Here is a 22,045-nt window from a genome sequence, read left to right as displayed (position 1 = left end):
CCACCCTTAAAATCCTGCTGTGATTTGAGAAAAAGCAAAGTAACATTCTGGTTCTTTGGAAGGAGGAAAATGAAAGTGTTTCTGCCACAAGGCATTACTGTGCTTTAGATTGTTCATGACTTCACAATTTCAGTGTCCAGCTTATTATACAAAATCTTTCTGCTACAGAAGGTAGAGTGGGTTGAAAAGTGGTCAATACTTTTTTAAAATGCAACTGTTTGTAGTAAACAAGTTTCATTTTATTGGCTTTATTTCATATGGCTTTTGGAGCTGAAAAATCTGAGAGTTTCTTATTCAAGGGTCATTTTTTCTCTTTGTTTTTTTACCCCTTCTTGCCCTTGCCAGTGAACATCATGGGGAAAAGACTAACAGATGTTCCACCATTCAGCCATTAATTACCTTTAAAGAAGGATTTGTCAGGCATTGTTATGACTCTAGTGGAGCTCATCCCACTTTTTAATTGCTAGAAAATCAGCCATCAAGAAACATGGAACATCTGATTTTTCCAACAAAATTCTGCTACAGTTTGAAATGTGTTTCATTGCAGAGGGATGTGCCTGGCTGCCTGAGTATTGCTTGGACAAAAGGCAAAGATCTGTTCTTGAGCTACTCACATTAGAAATCATGTTGTTTTCTCCATGCAAATTGACTCAGAATAGGTTTAGTTTGTCTCTGTATCAATAATCAACAGTCAGATTGACAGATGAGGAAGAAAGACAACAGTGAAGGACACTGCAAAGCGCTGAAGTGAAAAATGGGTGACTGTATTCTAATGAGTAGCAAAGACAGACTTACAAAGACCTTACAACTTAATGGAAACTACATGATAGCAGCAAGAAAGAGTTGCCAATGATGAAGATCAAGAAGGAGACATGGGAGAGTCCTTGTGATCAGTCGTTGCTCTGCTGAGGTCCTTGTTACAGCTTTTCAATGAAGTTGTCTTGCAAAGCACAGCAGGCACAGTGATGGTATCAGCTGGTATCTGTGCACAAGCCATGCTCTCTGCATATGATTTCACTTCTTATGTTTTCACAATGTGTCAGTGATATGAAAAAAAAGGAGAGAAGAAGAGACACTATGTGTGTCTGCTTTTGTTTTTCACCCTGAAATGATGGAAATCAATGTTGGCTCCTTGCTTTGGTTACATTCCACGGAGGTGTGAGGTGCAGCAGGGAGATGGTTCCAGCATGGCAATGTTTGATTTTACTCCCTTGCTCATAACAGAGGGCTGCATAAAATCCCTGTAAAATCTAAATTAAAACCCAAAACAAAGAGTATTCTGTAATTTACACATGAAATCTATCCTCCTGAAATTTCAGAGTGCGTTAGCAAAGGAAGAAAAAGATGCCCATAACTTTTTCTTATACTAGATCATACCACCTTATTTCTCTCAACAAAGCCAAAACCAAACAAAAACCTGTGTTATCCCCTAGGTTACAGAGTCACACTCCAAGAGTATCTTCAGTTGATATAATTCTGAATATTGCCTTATCTATATGTCATCTTACTGGGTTTGTGTCTAAAAGATTGTGCTCTTGTCAGTGGACAGACATGATCATTTTTCAAGTTACCAGGAAGAAGCAGTAACTCACGTTGTCCTAATGCAAAACATATTCCCCAAACCATAGCCTTAGGCATACATATATTTATGTGCCTGACACGCTCTGTCTTTGACTCTAAAATAATGGGTACAGCCTAATAGCTGTACCCTACACCTTAGGATGCTGAAGCAAATCCAGTTCTAGCATTCTGCCCACATACACTCATGGCTTGGATGATTCATAGTCACATAGTTTCTATATCAAGACTAGTGAACATACACAATCACATGGACTTCAGAGCAGTGCCCATCACCCAAGAACCCAGGACAAGCCTTTCCCTTCCAGACAGATCTGCCACTCCTTAGGCATGTTGCTCAGCTTTTAGCTTTTTTCTCTCATTTGTTTTGGAAGCACTGCTCTATGTCAGCCTTTAAGCTCATTCAGGGACTCTCAAGAGGACACATCTGCTTTGTCCATAGCTATAGCGTACGGCAAACAGAATTAAGATAACACAAACCAATTATTACTTGCTACCTAAGCCACACAGAGCATCCCAGGTGCTGAGGATTAATGCATTCTTCTTTCTTCCTTCTCTCTGGATGACTGAGCAGGAAAAGGACAAAAGTAAACAATCCATTTCACATATTTTATTAGAATAGTAAATACAAACTCAAACCAACAAGCTCCAAACACGTGAACACAGGGAAGACTCTGCTTTTAACTGCATCTAAAGGACAGGATGATTGCATTGTTTAGTACCTTTTGTGAGGATGAGAATTTGCCACTTTTACCCCCCAAATTAAGCACTGAGATGTTCTGAGTAAGATTTTGTAACTTCTGGAACTACTGTCTGGTATGGCAGAGTCTTAACTACTTTGGTCAGGACTCTAATTACTTGTGAATGCAATAATGAGACTGGATACAAGCAGCACACAAGTTGGTACTAAACCTAGTTTGGGTCTCAACTTATTACCTCAGGTAACCACACAATATATTATACACATGTTGAAAGCCTGATTTTGATTCATCTTTCTCTCAAATATGTTTGTATATTGCTCATTCCTAGGAACTGGAACTAGTGCATGTTTGTGTCAAGAAACTAAACCAAGAGGTATGTTCAAAGACAAAAGGACTTACCAAACTAAATCTCTGCAGGTATTTTGATACCTTCAAGAAACATTCAGGTTTCCAGCCAGTTTAAGGACAATTATTTCCATTCTCCAAGCAGATGTCAGACACCTATGTAACATGTTAAAAGATAATCTCAGTGCTATACTATTGATGCAAATGATGTTGCAAATCCTTTTACTGCATCAGTTTCCAAAGGAGTCAAAAGAAATTATGTTCTACAAATTGCACTGAGCTGCTGTGATCCAGTACCAGTGTTGTGCAGAAGTACCGCAGTGGTATTTTCTTGAGTTGTGGTATAAGAGGCTCCCAGTGCACCAAACTGTCATTGAGCAGGGAACTAGCACGTACTGTGCTTGTAAGTCAGCAGGACAGCGAGGCCTCTGGGTGTTACCATAATACAAGCAAAACAACCTTGACTTCTGTTTCAACACCAAACATTTCCTTAGGCACAAGTTCTTCCCTGGGAGGGTGCTGAGGCGCTGGCACAGGGTGCCCAGAGAAGCTGTGGCTGCCCCATCCCTGGCAGTGTTCAAGGCCAGGTTGGACACAGGGGCTTGGAGCAAGCTGCTCTAGTGGAAGGTGTCCCTGCCCGTGGCAGGGGTTGGAGCTGAATGGGCTTTAAGGTCCCTTCAATGCAAACCAGGCTGGGATCCTATGATTCTATGAAAAAAAATCCCTAACAAGCCACTGTGTACAGGGGCAGAAATACAACCAGTAATGAGGCAGAACTCGAAGGCTAGAAATGAAAGGGAATTGCTTTCATTTAATCTGATCTCTCCTTAAGGCCGCCCTCTCCAAGTGTTACAGACTGAATTTGGGCATTAAGCAGCCCTGCACGGTTACACCTCGGGCATCCACCGCTGGTTCATTTCCTCCCTCCCTCCCTCAGAGGGGCACACATGAAACCGACCAGACTCCCCGAAACTTACAAGGCTACTTCATGGCCCTGCCGAAATCAACACGAGCTCTGCTAACGGGTCCAAGATAACACTTAAACACCGGCTATACGGAGGGTAAAAGGCGTTAGCCTCACAAAGCGCCGCCAGCACCCAGGCTGCTTGAGACCCTCTGCCAGAGGATCCCAGCCGCAGCCACCGCGGGCCTAGGGCCCCCCATCCGCGCCGCCTTCGGGCTGTGAGGGGAAGACCGGCCTCCCTCACCGCCTGCGGCCATGGGCGAGCCCTCACGACGAGCTCCCGGGCTGAGGAACCCGACCCAGCCCCTCAAGGGCCGAACGAGGTGCCATGACAGCCAAAGGGCCCGCCCGGCCCCTCAGCCCGCCGCTCGCTCGCGCATGCGCCCGGCCGTGCTTTCCCGGCGCGCCCCGCGCGCTCTCGGCGCTGACGTCACCGCAGCCCGGCGCCCGCCGCCATTGGACTTGGAGGCTCCGGCTCTCGCTGCGGCCTCGAAGGCGGCGGCGGCGGCGGGGGGCAAGGCCCCGGGTGGCGCGGCCCCGGGGGCATGTGAAGAGACGGGGCCCGGCTGGGTGTAGGCGAGAGGAGGCGCGGTGACCGGCGCCATCCCCCGGGCACGCTGAGGAGGCGCCGAGCGGCGGCAAGCGAGCCCGCGGCCCCTTTCCCTTCCCCCTCGGCCCCTTCCCCTCCTCGGCCGCCGCCTCAGGGGTGAGGCACCGCGGCCCCTCCGCCAGGCCCCGGAGCTCCGCGCCGAGCGGCCCTGCCTTCACCCCCGTCGCCCTCCGGCCCTGTGTGCTGAACCACGGCGGCCCTGTACATGAATTATGTCTGCCACAAGCGTTGACCCTCAGGTAAGTGGCGAGGCGCGGCGCGGGGCCTGCCGCCTCCCCGCCCGGCGGCGGGGGCTTTCCCGTGCAGGCCGGTGCCTGCGTATGGTCCGGGCGAGGCTTTTCTTCTGCCTCTCGGCTTCGCTGGACCTGAAGCTTCCTCTTAAAAGTTCCTCCACGGGCGCAGCGCGTTCCCACAGCCTTTAGGGAGCCGTGGCCATTTGTAAGTGCGGAAAGATGCGTGGAACACACTCCCGTTTAAACAAGTCCTGATTTGCTGTGAGCCGTTTTTATGAGCGTCCGACCTCAAAAGCTCTGTGTTTGGTGGTGGTGATACAAGCGTTTTTCTGAAATAAACTTTTATTTGTCTTCTTTTTTTTCTTTTCTCCAATCATGTGCCATGGCTTCCCAGAGACCGAAAGGACAGGATAATAAAGGTGAGGATCCCGCTGAGATGTGGTCGTTCCAGTTGTTACTGTAATAGATGAATTATGCAGGTGCCTGTAGGTGAGCAGTAAGGTCCATATGGATAACATCTGGAACAAGGAAAGCTGTGCTTTGTTTCAAAACCAACATGAACTGTTACTCATACAAGCTTGATTGCCTCCTACTTGCTGCTCCTGAGCTAACAGTGGGAAGGACTTTGTGTTGGTGCTAAACATCATAATGCTGCTTATTTCCTTAAAATAAAACAGATTTCTCCATAGACTCACAAGGACATGCATATTAAATACATAGTTTTACATACTTTTGCATAGTTTCTTCCTGCTGTATGAATACAGTTGTATTACTGGTGTGCTGTTCACTGATAGATGTGCTAGTCATATATAAGAGTAAAAACTTAATAATTTAGGAAATCTAAAGTAATTAATTTTGATAAGATAATAAGCTTATAACAATAAATGCTTCATTTTAAATTAAATTTAATAACAGGTCATCTAAGAGACCTGTTGTCTAAAAGACACACAGGTTAACCTGTGTTAACCCAAGTGTTAGCTGTTGCTAATGGGTATGTGACTTTCTAGACTTAGCAACTAACAGTATTCAACTCCTAAATGCTTTTTAACATGCCTTAACCTGCATTAAAAATCCATCTGCCACCAGTTACAGAAAGTTTGACCCTATTGCCTGTGTTTGTAAATACTCTTTGACCTCTGCTTACCCTGACAAACTTTGTAGCAATATTATGGTCAATTCCCAGACTTGTTTCTTGTCAGTTCCCAAGCTGCAGTGTCCTGTTTAGTTCAGCTGCTCTGTGAAATAGGTAAATAAAGCAACTGTCATATAATGTGTTTGACCTGATTTTCTTAAGTAAAGCAAGCAAAAGAAATGAAGTGATGCAACAACAGTTTTGTGTATCAGCAATGGCTTTGCATGCTACTCATGCTGAAGTAGACGGGTATCTCTGTTCTGCACATGAGAAAGCAGAGATACAGATTTTCCTGAAGATGTCAGGGTGCTGAGGCACTTAACCATTATTTCATAATTAAATGTAACCTCACCTCATCTTATTTTACCCAACTTCACTTAAGCAGTGACTGACACATGCTGGTAGAGCTGTGAATTATTTGCTGACAGTTCCAGTTGTGGACCGTAACAATAGATGTTATTTCCCAATAATCTTCACAAGATTCTTGTCAATAATGATTTCTTTTGTTCAGAGTCAGTTCACACGAGTTGTCTATTCACTTCTGACTGCAGAATTTTATTTAGTTCTAAATTTACTCAAATTTGTAAGCAATAATATAAAGAGCAACTGTTTGAAGGGGAAATGTCATTCTTTGGTCTTTTTATGAGCCTTCATGCTGTGAAGAAGAAATATGGCTTTTCATAAAATAACACAGGGTGGAACTCTTTACTGCAATGCTATAAACAGTGTTATAACATGTTGTAACCTTTTTCTTCTAGTACAAAATGGTTCGTTACATCAGAAGGATACAGTTCATGACAACGATTTTGAACCTTACCTTTCTGGGCAGTCAAATCAGGTTAGTGTATTTTTAACTCCGTTCTTTTTTTTTTTTTTTCTTAGGCATGCTGCTGGCACTCAATTCATGGGATTGTGTGGAGGGAGCAAATTCCTTAAATAGAAATGGAAAAAGAAATGACAAGCATGTTGTGTTACTTGGTAATAAAACTAGCATTTGTGCTCACAAAGCTAATAGTACTTGGCATATCCAGATGGCCGCAAGTGAAAATGGAAGTTAATGCTCCAAGTAGTGTCTGTTAATTGTTGGTTATTGATACAGTTGGACTGTGACAGACTATTTGATCTTACATTCATTTGATAGATGAATTGCATGTGGGAGTCTGAAGGTTCTGCTTTTGGGCTCTCCTGATTTGTATAAGTCTAGAAATCAGTGCAGTTGCAGTTTGTGTTCTAGGGAGGTTGTAGAGTGGTCCCAGTTGCTTTTTACACTTCAGCAAATGTTGTTACTTCATGTCCTCTTAAGAATTAAAGATGTGTTATTTTAAGAGTAAGGTATTGTGTAGTAAACTCAGTATAATCCAACTCATTATCATGTACATTAAATCAACAACCATGACTTAAATAGCATTGTAATGGAAAATATCTTCCAACTGAAACAATTTTTGACTTAACATTCACATCTTTAAAGTGAACAAAATGTAAAGAAGCTGGAGATGCAAAAAGCTTTCTTTTACGTATATGAAATACCATTTCAGAGAGAGACCTACCAGAAGTGCCTTTTCTTGGCACGAAGTCAAAGTATTATGCTTTGAAAGGGACACTTATAATTCAGCCTGATGCTGAGAGATGCCAGTATTAATATTGGTAGCATCACTGAACCTGCTTGCAAAAGAAAATTATATGGTAAAAGAGTCATGTGGTGTGCTGTTCTGTTTCATTGGTGGAAACTGATTTAATCCTGAAGATAAACACCAGAGCAAACAGGATCAGTTGGTGTTCTGTGGACTGATTATCTTCAAGGTGTGCTAAACATTTCTGTTAGGGCAATTGGATAGATGGAGCTGGGTGACAAGTTTGTCTTGGATCATAGCAGGGTACAGACTTTAGCGCAATATCTTACTTGGGCTTGTTTCCATGGTGTAAGCAATGTAAACACAGCACTGTGGAAGCTGGGACACATGCGTGTGACAGCATGATCTGTCCTCTATGCTGGATGGGTTCTGGCTCCCAAGCTGAGCTTCATAGTCATCTGCAGCATAAAGTGATCTCCAGACTTACGCAGTTAAAATGAATGGGAAGCATTCCCTCTTCTCTGGAATTAATGTGCTGTAGCAGGTTTAAAAGCATGATATTTATGGGGAAAAAAAAGAGTGTAAAGTTTTCTACTGCAAAACTACTTTTGAAAGAAATTGATGTTTCCACCTTACCTTTCTGTAATTGAAATTCTACTTCATCACATGTGAATTGTTTTTAATTACTTAAAACCAAGATACGTTTTCCTGAAGTGAAACGTACTGAACCTCAAACGTCATATAGGAAAAATGTAGAACCATCAATTACAGTTTAATTCTAGGAAATCTGTCTTGTCAACAAGCCCAATTACTAGATTTAAATGGAAAAATTGCTCTGACTCTAAGAAATTCTGTAATTCTAATGAAGTTTTCTTACATGAAAGTGTAGCTCCACTGACCGCTGCATTTGTGTTGCAGTCAGGCACTGGCATAGAAACAATATCATAGAGCACATGCTACAAGAAACAATTGTGTAGGTTGTCTTCCAAGTGGAAAGTGACAGTTGCATTAATTGGGACTGTGAGATTTTGTACTGAAGACAGCCATGGTTCTGAACAAAGCCTGATCTAGTTACTCAGTCATTTATTCAGCCCTTTAAAACGACTAGAAAATTGAAGTGACTTACAAAAAAAGATTGGAAAGCAGCTGGTTATTAAAAGAAAGTACATAAGAAATTAAAAAGGTCCGTAAGAACGTGTTTGACATCAAAGATCAAATGTAAGCTGGTAATCTTGTGTTAATTTCAATTTTTAGAAATAAAGGTTAGTCTCTAGAATGAGTATTGAACTTGTTATATAATGCAATAAAATGTAATATTCCTCTATCTTTCTGTTGGAAACTGCTCCTCAATAGTGATGATGCCTTTTCTTTCCCTAAAAGCTCTAGTATTTACGGAGCAGTAGTTAATACAGATCTAAAAGCAATTTTAAGTGTGGAGGGAACAGAGTGGAGTATTTGTATACAAAGTTCTACTCAAAACAGGACAGGCATCCTGCATGTAACATCATCCAGAACCCAAAGGTTGCTGATAAGGAACAGGGAATTACTAGTGAGTAGCATACTTTGGGAGAAAGGAGGATTCCCTTCCTGGTAACAGAATGGTTGGGGTGGCTTGTTGTGTTGTCTCCCTTTAATTAAGCAACGGCAGAAAAGCAGAAGGGTGCAGGAAGGTCAAGGATAAGTTTGTTGAAGGAAATGTTCTGCTGTTGCAGTGAAGGAGTTTTGTCGGGTTTCTTTTTACACACTGTGGCATAAAGCCAGTCAGAAGAGATGGACTGTTCTGTAAGGATGTCTGCTGCGACTTTCCTTTAATCCTGTTAGAATCCTTGTGGAAACTTTACAGGCTGTGTGACAGGAGGTGACAGTCTCAGGAATCATGTAGAATTCTTTGCAGAAATACTGCAGGAGAAAACACCTGTCTTCTTGAAGCTTGTTCTTTTGGGTCATAAATCTATAGAATATATGAGCATAAAATCCCCAAAACTACTTATGTCTCCTATCACCTGTATTTCTTTTTACATCTTTCTGATATTAAAGATAATCAAGACATAACATGTAACAATCTCTAAAGTCTTTCAGGGAAGTGTTTTCCTATGCTAAATATGGATTATTTAACTTGGGACTGCCAGAAAATTGAATGTGTTTCAAAGGATCTTCTCATAGAAAGGTGGATTTTATACCTCTTGTTAAGGATAGAATTTGCACGTAAATAAAGGCACGTGAACAGTGGCAGAGATTGTTTCTTTGAATCAATAACTGGATTCGGGCTGTTTAAATCTCAGGGTTTTGCGGTGCTGTCTGTGGTGGAGGCAATTGATGGTGTCATTCTGGATATGGAAAGTAAAGATCTTGATCTGGTCTGGCTTTAGGGTGTCACGGAAGGGAGTCTGAGAAATGAGCAGTGGAAATGACTCAGTTGGGTATTGTGCTGGTCTGCAGCAAGGAGGGGTTTTTACTTCATTTTTTTGAAGGAGTTGAGAAATAATCTGGGTTGGTTTTTTTTTTTTTTGGAAAAAAAATCAACGTTCCAATGCAGTTTTCCTGATTTGGCGGTGATACCCCCCCCCCCCCCCCCAGTGTTTGAAGTTTTGCAGCTTGAAAGAAATCTTAGTTCCTCCTCTTCAAATAATCCTTTCTCCATGAGTAAGGAAAGGGTAGCTGCTGTTTGACTCACAGGGGTTGTTGACCTTCCCTCCTCCTCACTGGTAATTACAGTTAGAGTGTCAGTTTGGAAGGTCTCCAATATATATGTGCTTCAGGTTTATTTAAAGAGGAACAAACCCCATTTTAGGATATTCTGTATTTGTTCTTTTGCATAGTTGAATATAAAAAACATATGGAATGCTTCAAAAATCAGGTGTCAGCAGAAGATGCAGAGAGGAAAGAAAAGCTGCTCAGCTTGGTGTAAGAAACAGTTGAAAGGGAGGAAATGCTGGAATTGCAGAGGGGGATTTGCTGGTTTATAACTGCTCAAGTCTCTTATTTCATAGAGTGGAAAAGATGGGCTCTTTGAAAGGACAGTCAGGAACAGTTTTGCATGTTTATAACTTTACTGCTGAGGGAGGAAGAGACTTTTGCAAAAGGCTGAATGGGGCCTTCCTCGAACAGTTTGGGTGGCATAGAGCACATGCTGTAATTCACATGTATTTGTTTCTAGTCACCTTAAGTTTAGTCTGTAGTTGTTGGGTCTGCTTAGTGTGTGATCTCACTGTGATCCTGTCTCTGTCAGAAGTAGCCTTTGCATGGTTTACTTAAGGAATGTTTCACTTGCTGGGAACTGTTGCCCCCTAAAAATAATCCCATAATGTGGCCTGTAATAATATTTTCTGTTACATGCGTTGTCATATTAAAGTAATTTAGTCTAGAGCTTCTTCCATGTGGCAGTATAGGAATGCTGGGTATCCTTAGCTCTTTGAAACACCAAATACAGTGTTATAGAAGTTTCTTGAAATATTTTGGAGTATTGGTAGATTTAACAATTCTAGAAGCAGCCACTAAACAACCTTAGTAATGTCACAAAGTTTACATGGTGCTAGACTCTCAAGCACTAACCTCATTGGGGTGTGTTATAAATGCCCAGATACTGCAGCTTTCCTGGAGTGTGAGCTAAGATCTGTAATTAGAAAATAAATTACCTCAACTCTATTTTCTGTTTGGTGATGAAGAGTGTTGTGGCTGTTTATAAATAAAGGGGGGTTATATCTGAAGTTACCTTTGTTTTTTTTTCTTTAACAGAACAGTAGCTATCCATCAATGACTGATCCTTATCTGTCCAGTTATTATCCACCATCTATTGGGTTCCCCTATTCTCTCAGTGAAGCACCATGGTCTACAGGAGGAGACCCTCCTATCCCATATCTCACCACCTATGGACAGCTCAGTAATGGAGATCATCATTTTATGCATGATGCTGTTTTTGGACAGCCTGGGGGTCTGGGAAACAATATCTATCAGCACCGGTTTAACTTCTTCCCTGAAAATCCTGCCTTCTCAGCTTGGGGAACAAGCGGATCTCAAGGACAGCAGACTCAAAGCTCAGCCTATGGGAGCAGTTACAGCTACCCACCTAGTTCACTGGGTGGTACCATTGTGGATGGGCAAACAGGATTTCATAATGACACGTTAAATAAAGCTCCTGGAATGAACAGTATTGAACAGGGAATGGTTGGACTTAAGATTGGTGGCGACGTTACAACTTCAGCAGTGAAAACAGTAGGTTCTGTTGTCAACAGTGCCGGGATGACTGGTGCCCTCTCTGGTAACGGTGGATCTAATGTAAACTTGCCAGTATCTAAACCAACCTCTTGGGCTGCTATTGCCAGCAAGCCTGCAAAACCACAGCCTAAAATGAAAACAAAAACTGGACCTGTAATCGGAGGAGCGTTGCCTCCTCCACCTATAAAGCATAATATGGACATAGGTACTTGGGACAATAAGGGTCCTGTGGCAAAAGTTCCTGCCCCCCAACAGATACCTTCTCCTCAGTCTGTTCCACAGCCGCAGCAACCGATTGTTCAGCCTGTTCCAACTCAGCCTCCTCCATTGACTCAGCCACAGTATCAGACCCCTCAGCAGCCACCCCAGAATCGCTGGGTAGCTCCTCGCAACAGGAATGCAGCTTTTGGCCAAAGTGGAGGAACTGGTAATGACAGCAGCTCAGCTGGGAGCACCCAGCCTAACCCTGTTCCAAGTGGTGAGTCCCATCCTGTGCTTGAAAAACTGAAAGCTGCTCACAGCTATAACCCTAAAGATTTTGAATGGAACCTTAAAAATGGACGTGTGTTCATAATAAAGAGCTATTCAGAGGATGATATTCATCGTTCCATTAAGTATTCTATTTGGTGTAGTACGGAACATGGCAACAAACGCCTGGACAGTGCTTTTCGGTCCATGAATAGCAAGGGTCCAGTCTACTTGCTGTTCAGTGTCAATGGCAGTGGACACTTCTGTGGAGTAGCAGAGATGAAATCACCTGTGGACTATGGCACCAGTGCAGGTGTCTGGTCTCAGGACAAGTGGAAGGGGAAATTTGATGTCAAGTGGATCTTTGTGAAGGATGTGCCCAACAACCAGCTCCGACACATCAGGCTGGAGAACAATGACAACAAACCTGTTACAAACTCCCGTGACACACAGGAGGTGCCCTTAGAAAAAGCAAAACAAGTGCTTAAAATTATTGCTACTTACAAGCACACGACCTCCATCTTTGATGACTTTTCTCATTATGAGAAGCGCCAGGAAGAGGAGGAGGTGGTGCGGAAGGTAAACTTCTTAAAAAGTTTCTTTTATACACAGATATGGGGCAAATGAAATGTGAAGGCTGTTATGGTGGCAAAAATGTAAGTAGGAATTCAGACTGCTTTTAATACATCTCAGCTCGATGGCTTTATGTGCGTTTAACACCACAAGAAACAAACTGATGCTTATTTGTCTGTAACAGTTTCGTAGTGAAGGAGTTTCAAAGCAGTAATGCAGTTAAGGGCTGTTAACATCTGGGTTTTTGGGGTTGAATTTATTTTTTTATCTTGAAATGGTTAATAAACTAGGAAATAGTTTGTTTCACAACTGGATCCTGCCAGATTGTCATTTAGTTTTTTGTCTTAAATATGAAGTGTTTTCACAGTGTTTTGACTGGAACTAGGCTGTCAGAATTGATACCTGTATTGGTTATTTGCAATTTGCTTCAGTGATTTGATGATTTACGATACCTTTAAGAGCAAGAAACCTGATCTGTTCAGTTGATCTCTCTGAAAAAAAAGGAGTTGCATAAAACTGCAGTAGTGCTAGACAGATTGTGTTTCTGCTTTTGAACTAATGTATATTATTATTTGGGTAAATAAACGTTTTCATTTCCCAGGTCCAGTATGTCTGCTAATTCTTGAAGTTTAGACTGAAGACGCAGTAAGAGAAATTTGGGTAGTAACTGGGAAACTGTAGTAAAAACTTCATATATACTTTCATGGCTCTTAAATCTGCCATCTGTCCCTATCCATCCCGTGACCTCAGTTTCAAGAATGCCTTTCTCTAATTAGGCAGTCTAGAAGTAATGGAGTGACAAAATAATAGGTGTTGGGATGTGTAGCTACTAGCTAAGTAACACTTTGAGTTGCTTTATTTGACAGGCTAATTTAGTGCAGTTCACAGTGCTTAAGCAAAGACTTAATGCATGTTGCTGGAGCTGAAATTGAAGTTGCCATTTGGAAGGTTTTATTGCCATTTAGAAGTGCAGATAAATTGCTTTAAAGTGTCTATGTAGAACATACCCTTAAATTACGAGAGACGAGGAGATCAGTGTCTTAGGTACATTTTAGCTCAGTTCTCCCAGCTCTAAGATTTGCTGTGCATAGAGTACCTCATCAGGGCAGGAGAGATTCAGATTTGTAGCTTTTCTTGAGTACTCCCTGTGGGCTTCCACCAGCTAAAACCTAAAAGCCTTTGCTTCTGTACTTCATTCCTTCAGTAGACAATGTGTAATGCAACCTGTATGAGAGAGGTGTTCCCTTCTGCAGGTGAGAATCTCAAGCCAAGGCCTGGGTTCCTTTGTCGAATGGTTACAGTGTGTGTGGTGTGGTTGTTTTGGGTTTTTTAATGCTGAGTCTCCCTGTGATTTGCTGCCAAGTCTGGAGGGGAGAGTAATGTGCATGTTTAAGGAGTGAGAGTACTGAGAAGGTGAGAGCAGATCTAGTCTTGAACAGTTAACCCCAAATTGCCTTTGTAGTAGCTCTGGGCTGATGTTCAGCTATTGGGCTGGTCCTGTTTTGAGTTGTTCCAACATACACAACGATTTCCCACTTTCAGTTCAAATGCTGATGCAATGCTCTTAGCCAGCTCACTCCTTTATCACAGGAGCAGCTTTTCAAAATGCATTTTTTCTGCCTTGTTAAAACTGAGGCTCTACCGTGTGTGACTTGTTCAGAAAATCAACTGTGAATAATATAACATTTCTTAGATCCCTCCCAACAGCTTAGAAAATAGAGCAATATGCTGGTGATTGAAGTACACTGAGGAGGGTCATAGTGCCAGAGAGGTGAAGCAGCTCAACACTGAGGGAATGTAAAATAAGATGCTGGTTGACAGGTTGCAGTCTATGAAACTATTGTCTGGAGAGATAATATTTTCTGCTTCATCAACTAAATGAGTTTTAGAGTCCAGCTGATGACTAAAAGAGGTTTTCTACAGGATATTCACATGCTTAAATTCCTTCTTGGTGAGAAGTTTGTGCTGTGAAGTTGAAACCTTCCTCTTATGCAAAGTGCGCCTTGCTATGACAATAACTTTAAGGTATTTTATGACCTAAGTGACATTTTCAGATGGTTAACTCTAGAGATGCCATCTGAACTGGGCTTTAAGTTGCTGTGGTCTTTTATTAATTATGCTCTGGTTAGCTGTAAAGTTACTTGTTGAAATTTTGTTCTTCCCTTTCACCACTTGTGATTACAAAGGGCCAGAATTCTTCAAAACCTGCCCATGGAGAGCTTGAATGCTTTGATTTTATTTATACACACTCAGTAGGAAGAATATGTAATCTGTACAGTGTGAGCCAACAACTGGTCAGTTCTCCTCTTGAAATGGTTATTTGTTGCTAACCAGTGTTTCCTTAACTAATGTGAGCAGAGTGAACTCCAGTGAGTGCCCTCTGAGTTCACTCATCTGGGAACCTCTGTTAACACCAGGTCGTGAAATGAGGATTTGGCAGGAATAACGCTGGAGGAAATTCATTCAAGTGCCAAAGATTCATCAGTGTTAAGAGCATTGTGGGAAGATTTGGTCGTGTTGGGATGTTAAATCCAGCTTTTGATTCGATGTCTTAATAAACTATTTGAGCCCACTCTGGTGACCCAGAACCTGGGAAGGGAGTGATAGAAGGATATTGTGTCTGGAGTGAAATAGCAAATAGTGGCATGAAATCTCTGCTGACCCTCCTCAGGCAGTTTCCAGGGCCACTGCAGCGTCCACAAAGTGAGCAACCTCTGTGATAAAAGCTCGTGCTCTTCAAACATAAAACAGGTTGCAAGGTGTGTGAGAAAGCTTTAAAAAGAAAACACAGTACAGTGTGTCGTTGATTCCACACATTCCCTAGAGACATGCTTGGAAAAGAAATTTGTTGCAGGTTTTGGTGGCTTTAGTTGTGTCTCCTGTGGTGGGACAGATGGGCTGATGGACTGTCCACAGCTCATCTGCATAGGTCTGTATTTAACTGGTCACAGCTACAGGACTGGGCTGCTGCTGCCACCTCTGGTCTGTGGCAAGGCACCTGCTGTTCCAAGTTCTACACGTGGTGTACTATTGGAAGAGCTGCACGATCTTATCTTGGAAAGCTCTTGACTCACCACGTTTGGCATTTTTCCTTTTGGGTGATTAAATATTGTAAAGTGTTAGCTAGTGTGTGTTGGCACTTAGAAATACTCATTTTCTTCTGGTATTGAGTTTTCAGTGTGCTTTCTGTGAACACGTTCACTGCTGCAGAACTTGTAAGGGTAGAGTATGTCCTTCATCCAGAACTGGAGTTAAAAACCATTTCTGTCTTCAGGTTAATAGTAATTGTGTTTCCTGATATAAATAAACCACTTTTGTGTCAGAAGATGAATGCTTTCATCCCACTGACCTTAACAAATAAAGTTTAGTAGGAAGGTTAACCACTACCTCAGACTGAGGTGAAGGGCAGGGGAGTTTGACAGGGATGAGTGTCTCCAAAATGGAAGCTTCTGCAGGCTGTGTAAAAACCCATTTTTCCTGTGTGTGAAGACTACACACACTAATGTCATGAAGGAGAAGTGTGCAGCACTGAGATGCCAGAATTCCCCTGGAGAAGAGAAACTGTGAAGGCTCAGGATGGATCTGCAGAACCAAAATGAACATGGCTTTGCTAGTTGCTTATAAAACTGTTGTTGCTTGCAGTAGTGCTAAATAGCAGTAAGGGAGAGAATGAGAGTTGCAGCTTCTGAAAAGCAGCTGTGCTCAAGAGCACGAGGAGTTGTTGCATCAGTTTCCTCCCTGTCAGTTTATATGTGTTCAGACACTTTAAAAGGAAGACTCGGATTAGCCCCTTGAGAGTGAAACAGGGAGCAAGGCAGGAGGAACTGCTCGATAACCAGCTCAATAAATAGCAGTTTTTACTGAGTTACAAAGCCTGAGCTGAGTCTCTGAATGCCATGAACATACCTTCTAGGTACCAGGTATGTTCATGGTACCACTAGACTCAGTGCCAGTCTGTCTGCTGGGTATGTGGGACTAGTCCAGAAGAGTGGAAAACTTGGATTTTTTTTAAAGAAAGTAGAATTCTGCAAATGACTACACAGAAATGTTAAGGGAGGTGGCAGTTGGAAAGAATGGGCTGATGGGCAGTGAAGCAGAGGAACGTTTGCCACCTTAGAAATGGAAGTAGGATGGAGCAAGTACTTTGTTAGCCTGAAAATGGGGTTGGTACAAGGCAGCCATAAGCTCTTTTTCACTAAGAACATACACCTCCTACTATGTTCTGATACTCTGTCACTAAGATAGGACTCTTACTGGCAGCTCATCATAAGTCAGTAGTTATAGGAGGAATGTAGATTTTCAAAGCAAATTATAGCACTTTACATGGTCTATTTGTTGATTTGGTGAAACAACCATTTCATTCTATCTTAAATCAAGGATTAAGAATTTATGCTAGGCTTTGGTGACTTAATATTTCAGTTTTCATAATAAAATTACTATTATTCTGCTGGAGGCAGAAATCAGTATATTCTATTATTAACCATTCTGATGTTACGGTGTGGCCAGCTGAAGCAGCAAACACAGCCTCTTACCTGTATCATGTTTGGTATATTTGCAGCTAAGCTTTCCACTGCCACAGAAACAATTTGGAAATGAATCTTATACAGAAAGATTCCAAGTAAAACCTGAAGGTGGTAGTTTAGGAGTCAACTGTGGTTTATGCCTTGGCTGTTCCACAATTTTCTTCCTTGAAATAGGATTTGGTGCCATGCTGGTGCATTCCAGTGCAGTGTACAGAGTGGCTTTCGCACTATACAGTGTGTTCGGAGCACCATTGGGATGATGTGGAAAGCAGTGAGGCTGAACCCTTTCTAATCAGTCTGCCTGGTGTCTTAGCTAGAAAACACACTGGCTAAAGACAGGGCAGCGTAATTTACTGAGCTTGTCTTGGTGCCTTCTGCTATTTATGGGGCTCCTGACACAGTTATCATGTCCCTCCTGTTTTGGTAATGTGTTGCTCAACCCATCAGTGTAAGCCCTGTGCAGGGGCTGCTACAACTGAGCAGGGGCATGGCTGCTTGCTGCTGGTAGCACAGCTCGCTCAGGTGAAGACTTACCACAGGGAGGGGAGCCCTGCCTGTATCCCTGAGGTGAGGTTCATCTGTCTTCAGGTTTTGCGGTTAGCAGGACCTTTGAGAGACTTCCAAGAGCTTCCTGCCTTCCATACTGGAATGCTTTTAGGGTTCAGTTTAGCTGTGCTGGTTTTTATCAGCCCACGAAAAAGCACATCACTTTTCTTCACATCCACCTGATGCACTTTTGTTTTTTTCCCTTGTCTTAAGTGTTCTGCAGAGCCTCTCAGAATAGGTAGGGAGAATTAGGAACAGAATTTCTAGAGAGCTCAAATCTCTGCTATTATTGGATGGGACTAAACTCCAATGTCATACGGGTGCTTCAAAATCACAGCAGTTCTGTGGAGTTCACCAGTCTACCATCTCCTTTCTGCTGGTGCATTGCTTGTAAACTGCTGCTGCAGTAATTAGTCCAAAAAGTAGAAAATTGCAGTTCCCGTTCCATTTAGGAGTGCTGCTGTTCCACGCCTTTTGTACTGTGACCTTCATGTGCTGTCAGTTTGAAGTGTCTATGCAGGTATTCCTTCAGCTGTTCTGCTTGAAGCTGCACTTAATATTAAAGTTATCAAGTCCCAGGGTGTGTCAGGTATATGCAATGTATTTCTAAAACATAGCAGCAATGATTTAAAGTGTATAATTATATATATTATAATTATCTGAGATCATGTTAGTGCTGTTACACTAAGAGCTTTTTCCTTGCTCATTTGACTCAAATCTTAACTTCTAACTTTTCTTCTCTTTGCAGGAACGTCAGAATCGAAACAAACAATAAGAATAAACACATACAATTTGCTATATATACTAGAACTTGAGACTAAATTCAACTATGAGAAACAAAATTAAGTCTACTGGTGCTGTATCCTGGCATCAGGACAACTAAAGCTTTCAGCTCCAATATATCTTCTCGTGCAGGGGAAATTAAGTTGTCGCATCTTTAAGTACATTGTAGTTTATTTTTGCCCAAGTGGATCTGCATTAATTTGTATCTTTTTTTTTCTATGTAAAATTCTGTAGAAATCATGAATAAAAGTGTGTCTGTTTTTATTTTTTTAAGTTGGTAAAAACAGTTGTATGAACCTAATGTGGACCTAAACATGAGCATACTCAAGTGTCAATGCTTCCCAAAGACTTCATTTTGGCACAAATTATGTTCCTAGCCAGATATAGAGATTATGGAGAATACATGACAAATCTGCCTTTATCCTCCTCCTCCCAAACCCTCTTTTTCTTCATGGCAGAAGAAACCATGCATTGATTTTTGTCATTGAAAAGGAAACTTTTTAGGATACTGCACTCCTGAACTGTGACCTGAAAGGCCGCCCTTTCAGCTCACTCTGTGCAGCAGCTCTGCCTCTTTCTTTACCTGTACAATTACACTTGGACAAATGGCTATTGCACCACGTTGGTTTTTTTTTCTTGTCTAGTAGCAAATTCAAATTGTCAGTGAAATTGTTTCTCTGGAAAAGATTTGCCTTCCCCGTTCTGTTAACCAGTGCTTCAGTGTGCATTCGTTCTACCGTATCCTGCCGAGGGGGAGCGCGGCGCTTTCTCTCCGCCATCCTTCTGCTTTACGGTTTTTGTAGCTTAATGAGATAATAATGTGATGCTCTCAACATTGCAGGGGGTTTGGACAATGTGTTGAAACCTGTTTCAGCTTTCAGGTGTTCTTAGTTAATTGCAGATCATTTTTAATCCTTCCCTTCATTATTCCCTCCCACCCTCCCCAAATCCTAACGCCATTTAAAGGGGTTTTTTTATACCAATAATGCTGAGCTTTAACGTAGGAACTAATAGTACGGATACTATGATGGATTATGCCTCAGATGTTTAAAATTGACAGTGTGTATGTCTAATTTTTTTTTTATTTTTTATTTTTTTTCTGTTGGATGAGTAAAAAAACCTGTTTTAAGAAACTGAATTTGCTGTCATGTTTTTGTGGAGTGAGGGGACCGTCGGAGAACCTGTCACCAACTGGAGTTCCAGTTAAGCATGGAAATGGTGCTCATGTCCGCTGCTCTAGCACACTGAATCTGCACGTGTTTATTGTAGAGGATCTTTTACTATATTAGAAAGCAAGTATCTTCTGAATACTATTTACTCCAAAAGGACCTCCAATTTAAATGAAAGTTTAATCTGTATCATTTAGACTTGTATTTAGAACGTATAACTCTGTCTCTGGACTGTTACTGCCTATAAGGGGTAATGGACAGCATCAGATTAACTTTTTCCTCTAGGAGAATACAAGCCTTAATAAACAATACATATTTAGCAAGTTTGATGTCATTTTCATTTTTTCCCCTACTTTCACATGTCTCCTTGTGTTATAATTGCCCTTTATGGCGACTCCTGAATTAAGCTTAATTTGAGAGGTGTTCTGATTGAATAACTGAGGTGTTTGCTGTCAGCGCATGTGGTGACTGCGGGAGGGTTTCACTGGATGCTGCAGAGGATGTTTAAGCTGCTCTGAATGTTGAACGTGTGTGCAGTGCCCATCACTTGTGTTTTCGTTTCTCTTTGTATGGTAGAGGAGCTGAAAGAGTTGGAAGTTGTGCTGTAGCCCTCAGGAGGAGGTAGCACAGACAGGGGTCACCGGGCTGAGAAAAGAACTTCCCAAATAGAAGTAAAGCTTTGAATTGTTCTTTTTTTATGGGGCTTGGCTGCATTTCCCAGCTATAACTTTAGTAATTTGACTTTTTTAACTGTCTTTTTGAAGCAGTGGCATAAACACGCTATAAACCATCTAATAAAAGGACCTGCTGTTGGTTTCAGTTGGCATGTTGGGAAACTTAACAACTGATGATTCCACAGCCAAACCATTCAGCTCCATCTGGATGCTGAAGAGAAAAGTTAGTTACACAAATCTTATTTCTTACTTCTTTAATTTCCTTCCAGATCTAAAGGCTTTGCTGTGTTATTCCCATAGACTTCAGGTAACTATTCCCTAAAAAAACCCCCAAAACCTCCAAACAAATCATCAACCAACAGCAAACCCCAACCAACTGAGAGCCTTTAGGTGAAACCGGTTCGGCTGTATTGTGAAGCAGCTCTGTGATGTGTTTCAACCTGCTTTGTGGGTAGCAGGAAAAATTGGGAACAGCTTCAGCATGAGGAGGTTTCTGGGGCTGGGTTGAGCAGCACCAGCTGAGGTAAGTGAGGAGAAGGTTTAACAGTGAGTAAAACAATCCTGTTCATTAGGACCGCATTGAGTGTTAAGGTAACTGCGCTGCTGGTTGTTCAGATTGTCAGTGAGCTGTCAACTCAGTTTGAAGAGATGCCTTATTTCTTTGTTCTGCAGTGTTAAATGACACTGTGAGGGGGAAGAAGCATTCCTCTGGTGCCTGTTGTAGAATAACTTCATGCCTTAGGTCTTACTTACTCCTTATTTAATCCAACAACTTGCCTGTCTGCTTTTGGAATTGATGCTTAAATTCCCTCCTTAAATGAGTTTGTGCTGTTTAATGTTTCTGGAATTGGTGTGTGTTGGACAGTATCCCTGGTGCCTTCTGCTTCAAGCCAAATGTAGCTACAGGGTTCAGTGAAATGATTTCTGCTTGGTGATGGCAACGCCTTGAAGCTGTGAATGTTCCTATGGGAAAACCACCACATTCCTTTGCCTGTAGTCAAACCAAAAGTAATGGTACTAAATGCTTCATCTTTATGGAGATTGATAGTTGCTGTGAAGGATGCTTTTAAGTGACGAGCTTGTAGGCAGACTGATCAAGTTAAATCTACACCGAGATGTAAGGATGGAAATGGGCAAAAATAAGCAAGCTCATGGTCAGAATTACTGCTCTGCTGTAACATGATCAAGGTCAGACTTTGGTTTTTACCTTATTCTTGAGAGATGGACATGGGACGTAACATTCAAAATCCTAATGTTTTCCTTTCACTCCCCAGAGTTCTGTTAATATTAAAGATGTGTTTCATCACAAAATACTTGATTTTTGATTGGAGAATTTAGGCAAAGATATTGATGGATTTGCTTAAAGATATCAGTGAGCTCTGTGAAAAGAAGACTTTTAAACAGAGGAAGTTTAGATCGGATATAAGGAAGAAGTTCTTTACTGTGAGGGTGGTGAGGCACTGGAATGGGTTGCCCAGGGAGGTTGTGAATGCTCCATCCCTGGCAGTGTTCAAGGCCAGTTTGGACGAGGCCTTGGGTGAGATGGTTTAGTGTGAGGTGTCCCTGCCCATGGCAGGGGGGTTGGAACTGGATGATCTTAAGGTCCTTTCCAACCGGAACTCTTCTATGATTCCATGATTCTATTTCTTAGCATTAGGCTGACCACAGAGTGCTAGAGAGCATGGACAAGTTGTGACAGGACATGTCTTTGCTTTGCCTCTTTAATTACGAGTGATTTTACATGGGTCAGGCAAGATGGAAATTCCAGTAAATGTGGGCATTAAAGAACTTGTAGGCAGACACTACAGAGCTATCAAAAGACAAATGACTGTTGTAGTGTTAATGCTCTTTCCGTGTGCACCTGTGGAGAGAAGTAGTTGAAAAGAGGCAGGGAAGCTTAGCTGGAATAGGAGATAAATGTAGAAACAAAGCACAAATAACAGTAAATGAGGGGAAGGGG

General features: G+C 42.0%; 2 protein-coding genes across 6 annotated transcripts in view; one reads left to right on the top strand and one right to left on the bottom strand.

Annotated features, from left to right (window-relative positions):
- The window catches only part of ARFGAP1 (ADP ribosylation factor GTPase activating protein 1), a 282,268-nt gene that overhangs the window by 90,106 nt on the left and 170,117 nt on the right, over window positions 1–22,045 (bottom strand). The window lies entirely within an intron of this gene.
- Window positions 4,062–20,840, top strand: YTHDF1 (YTH N6-methyladenosine RNA binding protein F1). 5 transcript variants are annotated; one of them, XM_057400883.1, is made up of 5 exons: window positions 4,062–4,437; window positions 4,826–4,850; window positions 6,322–6,401; window positions 10,870–12,396; window positions 20,355–20,840. In XM_057400883.1, the coding sequence occupies exons 1-5, from the start codon at window positions 4,411–4,413 to the stop codon at window positions 20,358–20,360; spliced, it is 1,665 nt and encodes a 554-aa protein (XP_057256866.1). In that variant the 5' UTR covers window positions 4,062–4,410; the 3' UTR covers window positions 20,361–20,840. The 5 variants fall into 5 exon arrangements, with proteins under 5 accessions (XP_057256866.1, XP_057256865.1, XP_057256864.1 ...); XM_057400882.1 differs by lacking the exon at window positions 20,355–20,840 and adding an exon at window positions 18,208–19,734; XM_057400881.1 differs by lacking the exon at window positions 20,355–20,840 and having other exon boundaries at window positions 10,870–12,562.

The sequence above is a fragment of the Pezoporus wallicus genome, unplaced genomic scaffold (assembly GCF_028554395.1).
Source record: "Pezoporus wallicus isolate ANWC-B61680 ecotype Strahan unplaced genomic scaffold, APGP_CSIRO_Pwel_v1 contig_11133, whole genome shotgun sequence".
NCBI lineage: Eukaryota > Metazoa > Chordata > Aves > Psittaciformes > Psittacidae > Pezoporus > Pezoporus wallicus.
Note: the sequence above shows the minus strand (reverse complement) of the source record. Positions and strands in the feature narration are given on the sequence as shown.

What these genes read in the sequence shown, in the direction of transcription:
- YTHDF1 (XM_057400880.1), top strand. Translation starts at nt 6,234, where the DNA reads ATGGCTTTTCATAAAATAACACAGGGTGGAACTCTTTACTGCAATGCT. An exon ending in TTTCTGGGCAGTCAAATCAG is followed by an intron (nt 6,402 to 10,869) that starts GTTAGTGTATTT and finishes TTTCTTTAACAG; the next exon opens with AACAGTAGCTATCCATCAAT.